We start from the raw sequence: 18,288 nt of genomic DNA, 5'->3' as shown, positions 1-18,288 counted from the left end.
GGCCGAGACTCAACAGATCAGGCAGCATCTCGGAATACACAGTCAATGTTTTTGGCCAAGATGTCTCTGTGTGTGTTGCTCTGGATTTCCGCATCTGCAATATCTCTTGTGTTTATTATTTAATGTACAGATAAGTAATTGGCAGAGTTACGACCTAATCTGCATTCTTTGATTGGTATATCATTGGCACTTCAGAACTGGGCCAGATATCAGAAGAGTACTCACTCAGCCAGGTAAATTATCTTAGAATTTTGGGTGGAGTGTTAAATGCTTATGTTAGATTCATCCTCCAGCACCATCTCAGTAATATCTGATTGTGCTTTTCTATAACAATGCATATACAAGTTGGCACGTGGCCAAGTGGTTAAGGCGTTCATCTAGTGATTTGAAGGTCACTAGTTCGAGCCTTGGCTGAGGCAGTATGTGTGTCCTTGAGCAAGGCACTTAACCACACATTGCTCTGCGATGATACCAGTGCCAAGCTGTATGGGTCCTAATGCCCTTCCCTTGGACAACATCGGTGGCGTGGAGAGGTGAGACTTGCAGCATGGGAAACTGCTGGTCTTCCATACAACCTTGCCCAGGCCTGCAGCCTGGAAACCTTCCAAGGCGCAAATCCATGGTCTCATGGACTAACGGATGCCTATGACAAATTGGCAGGTTCATAGTTAAGAGAAGCTTTGGACTTTGTAATTTACCACATACAATATCAACCACTCATTCGCTTCCTAATTGTATTGCCAGGGACATCAGTTTAAATTTGAATTGGAGAGAACGAGTATAAGCCCCAGAACAAGCAGACTGTGTGGTTTGATCTTACCCCACAGCCAAGTCCACTCTGCGGCAGGCATTCGATTCTGCGCAGGTCTCCATCGGGTAGCAGGCCAGCTCCACAGCCTGGTTTTGGGCACAGTACTCCCCCCATCTGCAGCACATATTCTTCTGCTCCATAATGCTGATACCGGTTGTACTACAAATGGAAAATATTCAGCCATTAAATTACAATAGCACCCTAATTCGACATAACCAGTGGGCAGTAACTTACAAAAAATGAGGATTGAATCGCTACCATCCAAGCTCTTTTTATGAGCACGGAAATGCTGCACAATGATCCTCTGCTCGGTCACAATTAGCCTTCAATACTACTTGTATTAATTATTTTAGAACTTGAAAAGAATGAAACAAAACAACTTACATGTATATACCCGCAAACACGAGGAAATCTGCAGATGCTGGAATTTCAAACAACACACTTAGTGAACGCAGCAGGCTAGGCAGCATCTCTAGGAAGAGGTACAGTTGACGTTTCGGGCCAAGACCCTTTGTCAGGAATAACTGAAAGAAGAGATAGTAAGAGATTTGAAAGTGGGAGTGGGAGGGGGAGATCCAAAATGATAGGAGCAGATAGGAGGGGGAGGGATAGAGCCAAGAGCTGGACAGTTGATTGGCAAAAGGGATATGAGAGGATCATGGGACGGGAGGCCTAGGGAGAAAGAAAGGGGGAGGGGGGAAGACCAGAGGATGGGCAAGGAGTATAGTGAGAGGGACAGAGGGAGAAAAAGGAGAGAGAGAGAAAGAATATATATAAATAAATAATGGATGGGGTACGAGGGGGAGGTGGGGCATTAACGGAAGTTAGAGAAGTCAATGTCATGCCATCAGGTTGGAGGCTACCCAGACGGAATATAAGGTGTTGTTCCTCCAACCTGAGTGTGGCTTCACCTTTACAGTAGATGAGGCCGTAGACAGACATATCAGAATGTGAATGGGACGTGGAATTAAAATGTGTGGCCACTGGGAGATCCTGCTGTCTCTGGCGGACAGAGCATAGGTGTTCAGCGAAACGGTCTCCTAGTCTGCGTTGTGTCTCGCCAATATATAGAAGGCCACATCGGGAGCTCCGGACGCAGTATATCACCCCAACCGACCCACAGGTGAAGTGTTGCCTCACCTGGAAGGACTGTCTGGAGCCCTGAATGGTGGTAAGGGAGGAAGTGTAAGGGTATATGTAGCACTTGTTCCGCTTACAAGCGTGAGTGTCGGGAGGGAGATCGGTGGGGAGGGATGGGGGGGGACAAATGGACAAGGGAGTCGCGTAGGGAGCGATCCCTGAGGAAAGCTGGCGGGGGGAGGGAAGGATGTGCTTAGTGGTGGGATCCCGTTGGAGGTGGTGGAAGTTACGGAGAATTATACGTTGGACCCCGAGGCTGGTGGGGTGGTAGGTGAGGACAAGGAGAACCCTATTCCTAGTGGGGTGGCGGGAGGATGGGGTGAGAGCAGATGTGTGTGAAATGGGAGAGATGTGTTTGAGAGCAGAGTTGATGGTGGAGGAAGGGAAGCCCCTTTCTTTAAAAAAGGAGGACATCTCCTTCTTCCTGGAGTGAAAAGCCTCATCCTGAGAGCAGATGCGGCGGAGATGGAGGAATTGTGAGAAGGGGATGGCATTTTTGCAAGAGACAGGGTGAGAAGAGGAATAGTCCAGATAGCTGTGAGAGTCCATAGGCTTATAGTAGACATCAGTAGATAAGCTGTCTCCAGAGATAGAGACAGAAAGATCTAGAAAGGGGAGGGAGGTATCGAAAATGGACCAGCTAAACTTGAGGGCAGGGTGAAAGTTGGAGGCAAAATTAATGAAGTCAACGAGCTCAGCATGCGTGCAGGAAGCAGCTCCAATGCAGTTGTTGATATAGCGAAGGAAAAGTGGGGGACAGATACCAGTATAGGCTTGGAACATGGATTGTTCCACAAAGCCAACAAAAGGGTAGGCATAGCTGAGACCCATACGGGTGCCCATGGCTACACCTTTAGTTTGGAGGAAGTTGGAGGAGCTAAAGGAGGAATTATTAAGAGTAAGGACTAATTCCGCTAGATGGAGCAGAGTGGTGGTAGAGGGGAACTGGTTAGGTCTAGAATCCAAAAAGAAGCGGAGAGCTTTGAGACCTTCCTGGTGGGGGATGGAAGTATATAGGGACTGGACATCCAGGGTGAAAATAAAGTGGTGGGGACCAGGAACTTAAAATCATTGAAAAATTTCAGAGCGTGACAAGTGTCACGAACATAGGTAGGAAGGGATTGAACAAGGGGGGACAAAACAGTGTTGAGGTATGCAGAAATGAGTTCGGTGGGGCAGGAGAAAGCTGAGACAATGGGTCTACCTGGACGGGCAGGTTTGTGGATCTTGGGTAGGAGGTAGAAACGGGAAGTGCAGGGTGTGGGAACTATAAGGTTGGTAGCAGTGGATGGGAAATCCCCTGAGCGGATAAAGTAAAGGATCCACGGTCCCCTCTACTGTAAAGATGAAGCCACACTCAGGTTGGAGGAACAACATCTTATATTCTGGCTGGGTAGCCTCCAACCTGATGGCATGAACATTGACTTCTCAAACTTACGCTAATGCCCCATCTCCTCATCGTACCCCATCTGTTATTTATTATATATATATATATTCTTTTTCTCTCTTCCCTTTTTCTCCCTCTGTCCCTCTCACTATACTCCTTGCCCATCCTCTGGGCTTCCCCCTTGCCCCTTTCTTTCTCCCTAGGCCTCCCGTCCTATGATCCTCTCATATCCCTTTTGCCAATCAACTGTCCAGCTCTTGGCTCCATCCCTCCCCCTCCTGTCTTCTCCTATCATTTCAGATCTCCCCCACCCCCTCCCACTTTCAAATCTCTTACTAGCTCTTCTTTCAGTTAGTCCTGACGAAGGGTCTCGGCCTGAAACTTCGACTGTACCTCTTCCTAGAGATGCTGCCTGGCCTGCTACGTTCACCAGCAACTTTTATGTGTGTTACATGTATATACCACTTTTTTTTTCTGTTCAAAGAGCTTGACAGTTTTAGATAATGATTATGGTACTCCCATTTTCTCACAGCAAATGCACCACTTCTTTAAGTAAAGTAAAATGGCTCCACTGTGAATCTGGAGTTAATAGAGGCCTGGCAGTAGATTATTTGATGATAGCAACGCATATCTGAAGAGCTATTGATACTTTCTGAAGAATATTACTGATGGCTGGGGCCACCCATCTTGTAAAGACACTGGCTAGAAGAAGGCAATGGCAAACCACTTCTGTAAAAACATTTGCCAAGAACAATCATGACCATGGAGACCTTTTCACTGCCCACGTCATATGACATGGCACATAATTGATGATGATGAACACACATTAAATTAGATTTTTGTGACATGTCAAAGAGCCATGTATATTCAGGAGTGTGTAGGTTAACCAAAAGTGTCACGTATTCCCGATTAGTTTCTCAATCCACGCTTGGTGTGAAGTAAACTCTTGAAGCTGTGAATTTGCCTAAGAGGGAATTTGTGTGCTGGTGTTACTCTTTCAATGAGGGGTTTAATGAGGGGAATGTTTGATGTGTCCTGGCCCTGTACGGTGATTGTTCCAGTCGGTGCTCTTTGCTGGCAGCCCACTGCGAACCATTTTCTGGGCCACAGCTTTTGTGATTTGTTCAGTCACGTATTTGACAGCAGTTGTTTCTGCATGCACCCTTCATTCAGTTTTACAGAAACACATCTTCTTTCTGTGCACTCCAGTGAAACACACACGACTCAACATTCACCTTTGAGCAAAGAGCAAGGCAGCAACTATTTCCCTCCAATCATGAGCAGCCTACATGAACATTGCTAATCCTGTAGCACAGACATGGGGAATTTTATACTCCAGTTTCATTACAGACCATCATCTATCAAAAAATGATCAATAGGCAAGAATGAAAATCTTTCTATTTTGCATTGAACGTCTCTTTAGACCTCAGCATCTGAATATGATCTGCTCCTTCCCCTTAACCCTCATGGGTGAGAGTTCAAAAGCAGAATCAGGTTTAATATCACCAGTATATGTCATGAAATTTATTAACTTAGCTGCAGTAGTACAATGTAATACATGATAAATATATAAAAAATAAGTAAATTAATTACAGCAAATATAAATATTATATTAAATAGCTAAATTAAAAGTAGTGCAAAAATCGAAATAATAAAAAGAAAAAAAAGTGAGGTAGTGTTTATGGATTCAATATCCATTTAGGAATTGGATGGCAGAGGGGAAGAAACTGTTCCTGAATCGCTGAGTGTGTGCCTTCAGGCTTCTGTACTCCTTCCTGATGGTAACAGAAGAGGGCATGCCCAGGGAGATGGGGATCCTTAATAATGGATGCTGCTTTTCTGAGGGACCGCTCCTTGGATACTAAGATAGAGCTGACTAATTTTACGACTTTCTGTAGCTTTTTTTTGATCCTGTGCAGTAGCTTCCCGCCTTCCCGTACCAGACGGTGATGCAGCCAGTCAGAATGCTCACCACAGTACATCTGTAGAAGTTTTCAAATGTTTTAGGTGGCAAAACAAAATCTCCTCAAACTCCTAATGAAACACAGCTGCTGCCTTGCCTTCTTTATAACTGCATCGATATGTTGGGACCAGGTTAGATCCTCAGAGATCTTCACACCCAGGAACTTGAAATTGCTCACTCTTTCCACTTCTAATCCCTCACCTTCCCCTTCCTGAAGTCCACAATCAGCTCTTTGGTCTTACTGAAATTACGTGCAAGATTGTTACTGCAACTCCACTTCAACTAGCTAGGATGTCTCACTCCTGTATGCCCTCTCATCTCCATCTGAGATTCTGCCAACAATGGTTGTATCATCAGCAAATTTACAGATGACATTTGAGCTATGCCTAGTGAACCATTCATGGGTACAGAGAGAGAGTGGAGCAGAGGGCTAAGAACACATCCCTGAGGTACGCGAATGTTGATCACTAGAGGAGGAGATATTATTAACAATCCACACAGATTGTGGTCTTCTGGTTTAGGAAGTTGAGGATTCAATTTCAGAGGGAGGTACAGAGGTCCAGGTTCTGTAGCTTTTCAATAAGGACTGTGGGAACGATGGTGTTAAATGCTGTGCTGTAGTCAACAAACTGCATTCTGACATTGGAGTTTGTGTAGTTCAGGTGATCCAAGGCCACGTGAAGAGCCATTGAGATTGTGTCTGTTGTTGACCTGTTGTGGTGATAGGTAAATTGCAGTGGGTCCAGGTCCTTGCTGAGGCAGGAGTTCAGTCTAGCCACGACCAACCTCTCAAAGCATTTCATCACTGTAGATGTGAGTGCTACTGGGTGATAGTCACACAGGAAGCTCACACTACCCTTCTTGGGCACTGATGTTATTGTTGACCTTTTGAAGTAGGTGGGAACTTCTGACCAAAGCAGTGAGAGGTTGAAAATGTTCTTGAATACACCTGCCAGTTGGTTGGCACAAGTTTTCAGAGCCTTACCAGGTACTCCATCGGGGCCTGCTGCCTTGCGAGGGTTCACCCTCCTGAAAGACAGCCTGACTTCAGCCTCCGAGACGGAGATCACAGGATGACTGGGTGCAGCAGGGATCTCAACAGCTGTAGTTATATTCTCCCTTTCAAAGCCGGCATAAAAGGCATTGAGCTCATATGGTAGTGAAGCATCAATGTCATTCATGCTATTGGGTTTTGCTTTGTAGGAAATAATGTCCTGCAAACCCTGCCAGAGTTGACGTGCATCTGGAGTCGCCTCCAACCTCACTCGGAATTGTTACTTCACCCTTGAAATAGCCCTCCACAAGTCATAGCTGGTTTTTTTGTACAGACCTGGGTTGCCAGGCTTAAATGCCACAGATCCAGCCCTCAGCAGACAACGAACCTCCTGGTTCATCCATGGCTTTTGGTTTGGGAATGTACAACAAGTTTTCGTAGGCACACACTCATCCACACAGGTTTCAATGAAGTCAGTAACAGATTTGAAGATGAATCCCTGAATACAGTCCAGTCCATTGATTCAAAACAGTCCTGTAAGTGCTCCTGTGCTTCCCTTGTCCATACCTTCTTGGTCCTCTCTACTGGTGCTGAAGTCTTCAGTCCCTACCTATTCTCAGGGAGTAGAAGTACAGCCAGGTGATAAGACTTTCCAAAGTTCACTGTATAGTTATTTAAAAAGATGCAAAATACCAATTCTGTTCCAAGGTGTTGCTGGATCAAGATGCACATTTAAGGTACCTGCTGTACTGGTGAGGGTAAAAGAGCACACAGAGCTAATGCCAGCTGCAGGTACGCAGAAGTGACAGTAATGTCAATCAGTATAGTTCTGATATGGCAACAGGGTTACCGTTCCTTACCCTGGCACAGGGAGAATCACTTCTCCATCACGAGCATTTAAAGAGATCATCAATAAATATCAGATTTATCCCTGGTTGACTGGAGGAATTGCCTGCAACGGTTAACACAATCACTTTACAGTACAGTGTTAGTGATTACCAATCAGGGTTCAATTCTTGCCACTGCCTGTATGGAGTTTGTATGTTCCACCTGTGACTGTGTGTGTTTCCTCCGGGCGCTCCAGTTCCCTCCCGCGTTCCAAAGACACACGGTTAGGGAGAGTAGGTTGTGGGCCTGCTATGCGTGGCAATACTTGTGGGCTACGTGGCACAACCCTCAGACAGAGTTGGTTGTTGGTGCAAAATGATGTATTTCACTGTGTTTCAATGTTTTGAAGTACATATGACAAATAATTTAAAAAAAGAGGAGGTGTAGATGCAGGAGAAAGGGTTTTCCACATGTGACTGCTCCCCATGGTATACAAGGAATAACTCTCTTACCGGAACCTCCAGGAAGGAAGAGTACATAAGTTGTCTTAAGGATATTCTCACACCACCCATTGCAGCCATAACTCTGCAATTAGAGCAGGGAATAGACCACATTGCTAGTAGCAGTCAAGAAACTTTTATGTAGCTGCATTCTTTCAGGCTGAAGGATATATATTTGCAGAGTCTTACAGTTTGATGTTCACCTTCTGGGGTAGTCTATTGTGTCCAGTGCCCCCAATGCAGCCTGTTCTACTGTGGTGAGACCCGTCGTAAATTGGGGGATCGCTTCATTGAGTAGCTCCACTCCATTTGCCACAAGCGGGACTTCCCTGTGACCCAAACATTTTAATTCTGATTTCCATTCTCGTTCCGACATGTCAGTCCATGGCCTCCTCTTGTGCCAAGATGAGGCCACCCGCAGGATGGAGGAGCAACACCTTATATTCCATCTCGGTAGCCTCCAACCTGATAGCATGAACATCGATTTCTCCTTCGGGTAAAAAAAAAAATAAATTCCTCCCCATTCCCTATTTCTTTATTCCCACCTCTGATATTTGACCTCTTGTCACCTGCTTATCACTTCCCCCTGGGTCCTGTCCTCCTTCCCTGTCTCCTATGGTCCACTCTCCTCTCCTATCAGATTCCTTTTTCTCCAGCTCCTGACCTTGCCCACTTGCTTGGCTTCACCTATCACCATCTAGCTAGCCTCTCTCCCTGTCTCCCACCTTTTTATTCTGGTATCTTCCCCCTTTTTTCCAATCCTGAAGAAGGGGCCTGGCCCAAAACGTCGACTGTTTATTCATTTCCACAGATGCTGCCTTCCTGCATTTTGTGTGAGTTGCCTTTGATGTTCACTGTGTTTTTCTAGAGGTACGACTGGACTTTCTGGCCCAACGGGCCTGCACTGTCCAATTACACCCATGTGACCAATTAACCTACTGACCCAAATATCTTTGGAGGAAACTCACGCTGTCATGGGGAGAACGTACAAATTCTTTATTAAGGGAGAACAAAAACGCTCCCTATTTCAAACATGCTAACTATGTAGCTTTTCCCCCCACTGTTTCATGAGCAGGCAGAGTGTACAGGCACTGCAACTTCATGATTGCTGCAGGTGGCTGAGTGATACCGTGGTTACAGCTGCTGCATCAAACTTCCAGGGACCTGGTTCTGATTCGAACAGGAGATGAATATTCACTGCCTGTTTGTGGCTTTGCTGACAAAGGATATTAATATTTTCTACTCTGGAACAAAAGTGATTCCATTCTCAACACCAAGCCAACTGGAACCTGGCTGCTGGTGACTACTATGTCCTGCAGGGGCTGATGATGGGGACCGCTTCTTTTTGTGTGGTATGTCAATGATTTGGATGATGGAATTGATAGCTTTGTGGCTATGTTTGCAGACAATACAAAGATAGGTAGAGGGGCAGATAATGTTTTGGAAGTAGGGAGTCTGTAGAAGGACTTGGACAGATTAGGAGAATGGGCAAAAGGTGGTTGATAAAACACAGAGTACTGAAGTGTATGGTCATGCACTTTAGTGGAAGGAATAAAGGCATGGACTAAACGGGCAGCAAATTCAGAAATCACAAGTGCTAAGGGACTTGGGAGTCCTTGTGCAGAATTCCTTAAAGGTTAACCTGCAGGCTGAATTGGTAATGTGGAAGACATTTGCAATGTCTGCATTCATTTTGAGAGGCCTAGAATATAAAAGCAAGGATATGATGCTGAGATTTTATAAGGCATTGGTCAGAGTGCATGGAGTATTGAGAGCAGTTTTGAGCCCCTTACCTAAGAAAGGGTGTGTTGGCATTGGAGAGGGTTCATGAGAATGATCCCAAGAATGAAAGGATTAATGAATGAGGAGTGCTTGATGGCTCTAGGCCTGCACTTGCGGGAATTTGGAAGAATGAAGGGTACCTCATTGAAAGCTATTGAATATTGAAATGCCTAGACAGAGTGGACATGGAGAAGATGTTTCCAATAGTGCACCAAAATAGAACCAAGGGACACAGCCTCAGCAAAGAAGGATGTCCCTTTAGCACAGATGGGGAAAGATTTCTTTAGCCAGAGGGTGGTGAATCTGTGTACTTCATTGCCACAGACAGTTGTGGAGGCCGGGTTTTTGGGTATATTGAACATGGAGATTGATAGGTTCTTGATTAGTAAGGGTGTCAATGTTAGGGGGAGAAGGTGGGAGATTGGGGTTGAGAGGGATAATAAATCAGCCATGAATAAATGGCAGAGCAGATTTGATGGGCCAAATGGCCCAATTTCACTCCTATGTCTGACTTCTGGTGTGACTGCAATGAACAAATGGATGAGCAATAATCTTCTAAAACCTATACAGTATTAAGATATAACTGAAATACTTTTAGTTGGTTTCAAAAGAAATAAACTTCTTGATAAACTTGAGAATCTAGCTCCCCTTGTAAAGTTAAAAGTAACAAGCGTGTCATCCTTGATTCTGTGACGGGATCCTGAATTACCCCTATGAACTGTGCTCGATTACCCCTATGAACGGTGCTTTTGGAAAGAGAGAGAGAGAGAGATAGAAACATAGAAACATAGAATAGTACAGCACATTACAGGCCCTTAGATCCATAATGTTGTGCCGACCCTCAAACCCTGCCTCCCATATAACCCCCCACCTTAAATTCCTCCATATACCTGTCTAGTAGTCTCTTAAACTTCACGAGTGTATCTGCCTCCACCACTGACTCAGGCAGTGCATTCCACACACCAACCACTCTCTGAGAAAAAACCTTCCTCTAAAATCCCCCTTGAACTTCCCACCCCTTACCTTAAAGCCATGACCTCTTGTATTGAGCCAAGGTGCTCTACCTATTCCACTCTACCTATTCCTCTTATTATCTTGTACACCTCTATCATGTCTCCTCTCATCCTCCTTCTCTCCAAAGAGTAAAGCCCTAGCTCCCTTAGTTTCTGATCATAATGCATACTCTCTAAACCAGGCAGCATCCTGGTAAATCTCCTCTGTACCCTTTCCAATGCTTCCACATCCTTCCTATAGTGAGGTGACCAGAACTGGACACAGTACGCCAATTGTGGCCTACCAAAGTTTTACAGAGCTGCATTATTACATCGCGACTCTTAAACTCTATCCCTCGACTTATGAAAGCTAACACCCCATAAGCTTTCTTAACTACCCTATCTACCTGTGAGGCAACTTTCAGGGATCTATGGACATGTACCCCCAGATCCCTCTGCTCCTCCACACTACCAAGTATCCTGCCATTTACTTTGTACTCTGCCTTGGAGTTTGTCCTTCCAAAGTGTACCACCTCACACTTCTCCAGGTTGAACTCCATCTGCCACTTCTCAGCCCACTTCTGCATCCTATCAATGTCTCTCTGCAATCTTCGACAATCCTCTACACTACCTACAACACCACCAACCTTTGTGTAGTCTGCAAACTTGCCAGCCCACCCCTCTACCCCCACATACAGGTCGTTAATAAAAATCACGAAAAGTAGAGGTCCCAGGACAGATCCTTGCGGAACACCACTAGTCACAATCCTCCAATCTGAATGTACTCCCCCTACCATGACCCTCTGCCTTCTGCAGGCAAGCCAATTCTGAATCCACCTGGCCAAACTTCCCTCGATCCCATGCCTTCTGACTTTCTGAATAAGCCTATTGTGTGGAACCTTGTCAAATGCCTTATTAAAATCCATATAGATCACATCCACTGCACTACCCTCATCTATATGCCTGGTCACCTCCTCAAAGAACTCTTATCAGGTTTGTTAGACACGATCTGCCCTTCACAAAGCCATGCTGACTGTCCCTGATCAGGCCATGATTCTCTAAATGCCCATAGATCCTATCTCTAAGAATCTTTTCCAACAGCTTTCCCACCACAGACATAAGGCTCACTGGTCTATAATTACCTGGACTATCCCTACTACCTTTTTTGAACAAGGGGAAAACATTCACCTCCCTCCAATCCTCCGGTACCATTCCCGTGGACAACGAGGACGTAAAGATCCTAGCCAGAGGCTCAGCAATCTCTTCCCTTGCCTCATGGAGCAGCCTGGGGAATATTCCGTCAGGCCCTGGGGACTTATCCATCCTAATGTATTTTCACAACTCCAACACCTCCTCTCCCTTAATATCAACATGCTCCAGAACATCAACCTCACTCATATTGTCCTCACCATCATCAAGTTCCCTCTCATTGGTGAATACCGAAAAGAAATATTCATTGAGGACCTCGCTGACTTCCACAGCCTCCAGGCACATCTTCCCACCTCTATCTCTAATCGGTCCTACCTTCACTCCTGTCATCCTTTTGTTCTTCACATAATTGAAGAATGTCTTAGGGTTTTCCTTTACCCTACTTGCCTAGGCCTTCTCATGCCCCCTTTTTGCTCTTCTCAGCCCCTTCTTAAGCTTCTTTCTTGCTTCCCTGTATTCCTCAAAAGACCCATCTGATCCTTGCTTCCTAAACCTCATGTGTGCTGCCTTCTTCCACCTGACTAGATTTTCCACCTCACTTGTCACCCATGGTTCCTTCACTCTACCATTCTTTATCTTCCTCACAGGGACAAATTTATCCCTAACATCCTGCAAGAGATCTCTAAACATCGACCACATGTCCATAGTACATTTCCCTGCAAAAACACCATCCCAATTCACACTGCAAGTTCTAGCCTTATAGCCTCATAATTTTCCCTTCCCCAATTAAAAATTTTCCTGTCCTCTTTGATTCTATCCTTTTCCATGATAATGTTAAAGGCCAGGGAGCGGTGGTCACTGTCCCCCAGATGCTCACCCACTGAGAGATCTGTGACCTGACCCAGTTCATTACCTATTTGTTGTTGTTGTTGTTCGTCCTTTGTAGTCGAAGATGACCATGGCTTCAAAGTCAAATGGGAGATTGGTGGCTGTGGGTCCGGAGGTGACTGATGAGGCCAATCCGGGCCCTGAAGGCTCGCCCACATGTGGGACACAAGTGGGTGGGTGCTGTTGTGGCAGTGGATGCTGCTCGGGCCTTGCGCACAGCATGCTTTCGTTGCGCCTCGATGATGCGCCTGACTTCAGCTGCACGGGCTCCTGTGGTGATCTTGCTGCGTCAAGCTGGACGGTCTCCCACGTGTTGATGTCGACACCCAGGCCTTTGAGGGACGCTTTCAGGCAGTCTTTGTAACGTTTCTTCTGCCCCCCGACTGAGCGCTTGCCCTGACACAGTTCTCCATACAGCAGCTGCTTAGGCAATTGGCTGTCTGGCAATCTGACCACATGTCCAGCCCAACTGGCTTGGGCTTTCAGCAGGAGGGTGTAGACGCTGCAGAGCCCAGTTCGTTCCAGGATTTCCGTGTCGGGGACTTTGTCCTGCCACCTGATGTGGAGGAGTCCGCGGAGACAGCTCAGGTGAAAATGGTTGAGCTGTTTGGCGTGTCTGCTGTAGACATTACCTAGTACTAGATCTAGTATGGCATTTCCCCTAGTCAGCCCGTCCACATACTGTGAGAGGAATCCGTCCTGGACACACTTTACAAACTCTACCCCATCGAAACCCTTGGAACTGCTCACAGCATGTTGATACTTCCCAAGGACATTCGTCTGCTTGCATTTCTTACACAGAGAGAGGAAGGTGGAGTTATTTGAGTGATAGTTGATGCTCAGCACGGGAAGATAAAATAGAAGGTCAGATGATAGACCTCAGACACATGCTTTGGACACTGAATGAGCTTTGTTGTGCCTGCAGGAAAAGCGGGTTTTTGGGAGGATCGATCAGGCAGATCGATCAGCGGCTCTTGCAGTGAAAAGGAAAGGCGGTGACTGGTGGGGAATTGTCCATGTGTCCACCCTTGCCTGAGTGATAGCTCCACCACAGAAAACCGGTCCCCTTTGTTGTGGTCACAGTCGGTGATTTTTAAAGGATTTCAGAGGACAACGAGAAGATCGACGGCGTCAGCTCACCTGAAGACTCAAGTCTCTCCCTCTCTCTCTCTCTCTCCATCACTACTCAACTCAACACCATGAACTGAACTGAACTGAACTTTACTCACCATCGTAAGACTGTATCTTTATACCCCTAGACTTGAAGAAGCTTGGTGTTTCACTTATATTTCCACACTTACTGATATACTTATTTATATATATATATATAAAATCATTGCTAACCTGTTTGATTTATCTACATTTATATTACTGTGTTGTGTAGTTACTTATAAATATTATTAGTTAATAGCAATACTTCAGAAGTGTTTTCTATTTCTGCTGGTTCTTTATTCCCGTCACGGAGTACGTGACAATTCAGATTTCAATTTTAAATCCCACACCTACACTTAAGAAATTTTGCTAAAATACACCTGTTTCTGCATGTAATACTGAAAAACTAATTCACACCTTTACAATAAATAGACTAGATTACTGCTATACCCTTTTTACTGTATTATAAAGCAATCTATTGACAAACTTCAACTCATTCAGAAAGCCACTGCTAGTCTTTTAACTAAACCAGGATGAGGGAGCATGTCAGTCCCATCTTAATTACTCTGCATTGGCTTCCTGTGCCTTTTAGAATTGATCTTAAAGTTCTCATATTTGTTTTTAAAGCTCCTAATGGTCTGGGACCTGAGTATATCACAGAATCGCTTTCGTTTTATAATCCTGCCCGAGCTCTTAGGTCTTCTTCCATCAGTCTCTTAAATGTAAACAATTTCCCTCAAAAGATAATCGGCAGATTAGCTTTCTTGAACTAAGCTCCTAAACTGTGGAAGTCAATACCTAAAAATACAAGGGATGCAAATTCAGTTGACACTTTTAAATGCCAAATCAAAACCAATTTGTTTAATCTTGCTCTTAATCTTTTTGTCTTATTATTATTATTATCATTATTATTATGGTCCTACGCAAGGGAAGGCCACAACCGATCTGCTGGAGGAACTCAGCAGATTGAATGCCATCTGTGAAGAGAAAGGAATTGATGAAGTTTTGGGTTAAAATCCTGCATCAGGACTGATTGCTCAAGATTCTATCATCAGCCGTCTCTTGTGTTCTAGTCACACTGGGTTTGTACTCTCTAGGGTTTAGGACAATGAGAGTTGATTCCATGAAAGCACAGGAAAGTCTAATGGGGATTGGATGTATGGACGGTTTGGGTGTCAAGAATAGACAGTCACAGTCTCAATATAATGGGCCACCTGTTCAGGACAAGGCTGAAAAGGGATAATTACTCTCTAGAATTCTCTATCTTTAGTGGAATGTGGAGTCAGTCACTGAGACAGACACCCTTTCTCCTCCAAAACTGCTATTCCTTTTTCTCAGTTCCTTTGGCTCCATTGCATCTGTCCCCAGGATGAGGCTTCCCTTTCCAGGACATCAGAGGTGTCCTCCTTCTTCAAAGAAAAGAGTTTCTCTTCTTCCACCATTGATACTGCCTTCACCCACATCTCCTCCATTTCCCAGGCATCTACGCCCACCCCATCGTCCTGCTGTTTTGACAGGGATAAAGTTCCTCTTGTCCTCACCTAACAGCCCAGGAACCTCCACATCCAACACATCATTCCCTGCAACTTCCACCATCTTCAATATCTTAAACACATCTATAGTTTCTCTCCCTCCCAAATCTCCACTTTCCACAGGGACAGCTCTTGTCCATCCGTCCCTCCCCACTAATCTCCCTCCTGGCACGTATCCCTGCAAGGGACCAAAATGCTACACCTGCCCTTTCACCTCCATTCAGGGCCCCAAACAGTCCTTCCAGGTGAGGCAACACCTCATCTGCAAGTCTACTGTGTCCGGTGCTCCTGATGCGGCCTCCTCTGCATTGGTGAGACCTGATGTAGCTTAGGGGACCACATTGTCAAGCACTCTACATCATCTGCAAAAAGCAGAATTTCCCAGCGGCCAGTCACTTTAACTACTATCTCTATTCCCATTCTGACATGTCGGTCTGTGGCCTCCTCTCTGCCTTGATGAAGTCTCTCTCAGGGTGGAGGAGCAACACCTCTTATTCCGTCCAAGTAGCCTCCGACCTGATGGCATGAACATCAATTTCTCCTTTAGGTAATTTTTTTTCCCTTCTCCCTTCCCTCTTCTTCCACTCCCCACTCTGGCCTCACCTGCCTATCACCTCCTCCTGGTGCCCCTCCTCCTTCTCTTTCTCCCATGGTCCACTCTCCTGTCTACTCAGGTTACTTCTTCTCCAGCCTTTTGCTTTTTCCACCAATCACCTCCCAGTTTCTTCCTTCTTCCCCCCTCCCCCACCCAACTGGCTTCACATACTGCCTTCTTGCTTGTTCTCCTTTCCCTCCCACCACCTTTTTATTCTGCCATCTTCCCTCTCCCTTTCCAGCCCTGATAAAGGGTCCTGGCCCAAAACGTCGACTGTTTATTCATTTGATAGATGCTGCTGAGATCCTCCAGCATTTTGTGTCTGTTGCTCTACCACCACCCCTGGCAGGAACTTATCTTTGACATCACCCCCCCCCCCCCAATACATTCCTCAAATTACTTTAAAATTATACACCTATTATGCCATTTCTGCCCTGGGAAAATATCTCTGGCTATCCATCTCAATCTATGACCTGTATCAAGTCACCTCTCATTCTCTTTTGCTTCAGAGAGAAAAGTCCTAGCTCACTCAACCTATCCTCAAAAGACATGCTCTCGAATCCAGGCAGCATCCTGGTAAATTTCCTCTGCATTCTCTCTAAGACAGCCCTCCTCATTGAGTTAGCCATCCCATGGGGGGAAGGAGTGGAGGTTGCCCATGAGTGGAAGAGGCTGAAGGACTCAGCTGGCAGCTGAGTGTAAGAAGCTGACCGGAGGACCATCATCTACCCTGCAGAGGTAGGATGCCAGGGATTCGTCAGTACATCAACAACAAGGTTACTCCATGATATGGCAATGACTGGAGCGAGGCTCAGGAGGGTCACCAGAGAGTTGGCTGAAGAGGCGGAAAAGGGCAGCTTTTGGCTGTGCTGAGGAGGAAGGAGAGAAATTGGGGGACCGACTAATTTCAATGGGAGATGCAAGGAGTGGCAGGGTGATGTCCCTTTCACTGCTCTGCCAATAGGAGATGTACCAGGGATATAGGAGCTGAACCAGGGCTATAAGCTAAACATTAATGAATGGTGGTCCCTGGCTGATGACCCTGCAGCTAACCTAAGGGCACTGTTAGAGGAATGGCAGGCAGCAATGACAAGCAGGAAACAACATCTTCCTGTAAAGTTCATTGAAGCTTCCACATCCCTCCTATAATGAGCCGAGCAGAACTAAACACAATACAGTGGATTCTGGTTAATTGAATCCATTAGAACCAATACATTTTGGGACCAGTACCAATTAAGCGGCTGCTCCCAATTAGCTGACATTTCATGGAAATAGTTAAAAAGGTATAAAAAGGACAAACTACTGTTTAACTGGGTAACAAATCATGAAAACCGAATAAGCTATCCATAACACCACAGTACCATGAAACTGCATATTAGTTCCTCATAGTTATGGATGCAGGAATTAATCCAATGTACGCTGCTGTGTTTTTGATTGACTGTAAATGAACAAAACCAGTGCAGATACCTAGTGTAGATAATGGACCGCCTTCATACAATCCTTTTGATGATTGCAACCTTTAAATCTTCATTTTCATTGTGACATTCAAAATGATTGTTGATACCTTCTAATTTGTTTTAGTTCCTAACTTGCTGAAATAGCAAAATCATTTCATTTTCATTCCTGGCTGTTTCTGGGATCTCCAAGCCCGAATGCTTGAAAACATAGTGAGCAAAACACTTCGGAATTGTCATGTTACTTTTTCCTCACCAGCTATCAGTGATAAAAATCACTGCTTTTTGAATACAAACACATGCAACTTATGCTATTTAAAAACAGTTCACGCCAAGCATGGTGCAGTGTCTAACAGCTACGCATGTGCATGTGACTGACTCTAGTTAGAAGCTATTCAGCAACAGTCTCTTGTCCCAATTAAGCAGCACAGTGTCCAAAATAAATGAAGGTAACAAGGCTATTTTCTGAATTGGTTTCTCTTCTTTAAGAGTTGGCTCAAATAAGAGGCTGCCCTGATTAAGCAATGACCCAATTAACTGGAATCCACTGTATTCAAGTGTGGTCTAACCAGGACTTAATAGTGCAGCAACATCATCTTACTGTCTTGAACTCAATTCCTCTGACTAATGAAGACTACCACACCAGCTGCCTCCTTATCAGGGTGTATGGAGGACCAAGGATTGACTTTATTCCCCATATCCATTTACATGTATTAGTTATTTTGCGTTGGTGTGTTGGTCAGGGTGCAACCATTCAACAATTATAATGAATAAAATGTATTTAAAAGTTATATAACATTATATCATTAAATTATATAAAAACTAATAAATTTAGAGGTTAAATTATGGATATGAAATAAAGTGCGCATAAATACATAAATACCAGCATGTATTTACAATGTAAACAGCTTTATAAAAAGTGGTTTAAAGTATTTACAGTGATAAGACCATAAGGCATAGGAGCAGAATTTGGCCATTCAGCCCATCGAGTCTGCTCTGCCTTTCCATCACGGCTGATCCTGAATCCCACTCAATCCCATACACCTGCCTTCTCACCATATCCTCTGATACCCAGACTGATTAGGAAACAATCAACCTCTGCCTTAAATATATGCATGGAC

At 45.0% G+C, this 18,288-nt stretch overlaps 1 protein-coding gene across 2 annotated transcripts in view; it reads right to left on the bottom strand.

Moving 5' to 3' along the window:
* Positions 1 to 18,288, bottom strand: part of prkn (parkin RBR E3 ubiquitin protein ligase) — a 1,192,578-nt gene that overhangs the window by 209,957 nt on the left and 964,333 nt on the right. For both annotated transcript variants that reach the window (XM_063056415.1, XM_063056416.1), the window contains exon 10: positions 821 to 970. In XM_063056415.1, the coding sequence (XP_062912485.1) occupies positions 821 to 970 (150 nt within the window). The remainder of the gene's footprint in view (positions 1 to 820; positions 971 to 18,288) is intronic.

This window comes from Mobula hypostoma, chromosome 8, assembly GCF_963921235.1.
Source record: "Mobula hypostoma chromosome 8, sMobHyp1.1, whole genome shotgun sequence".
In the NCBI taxonomy this organism is placed as follows: domain Eukaryota; kingdom Metazoa; phylum Chordata; class Chondrichthyes; order Myliobatiformes; family Myliobatidae; genus Mobula; species Mobula hypostoma.
Note: the sequence above shows the minus strand (reverse complement) of the source record. Positions and strands in the feature narration are given on the sequence as shown.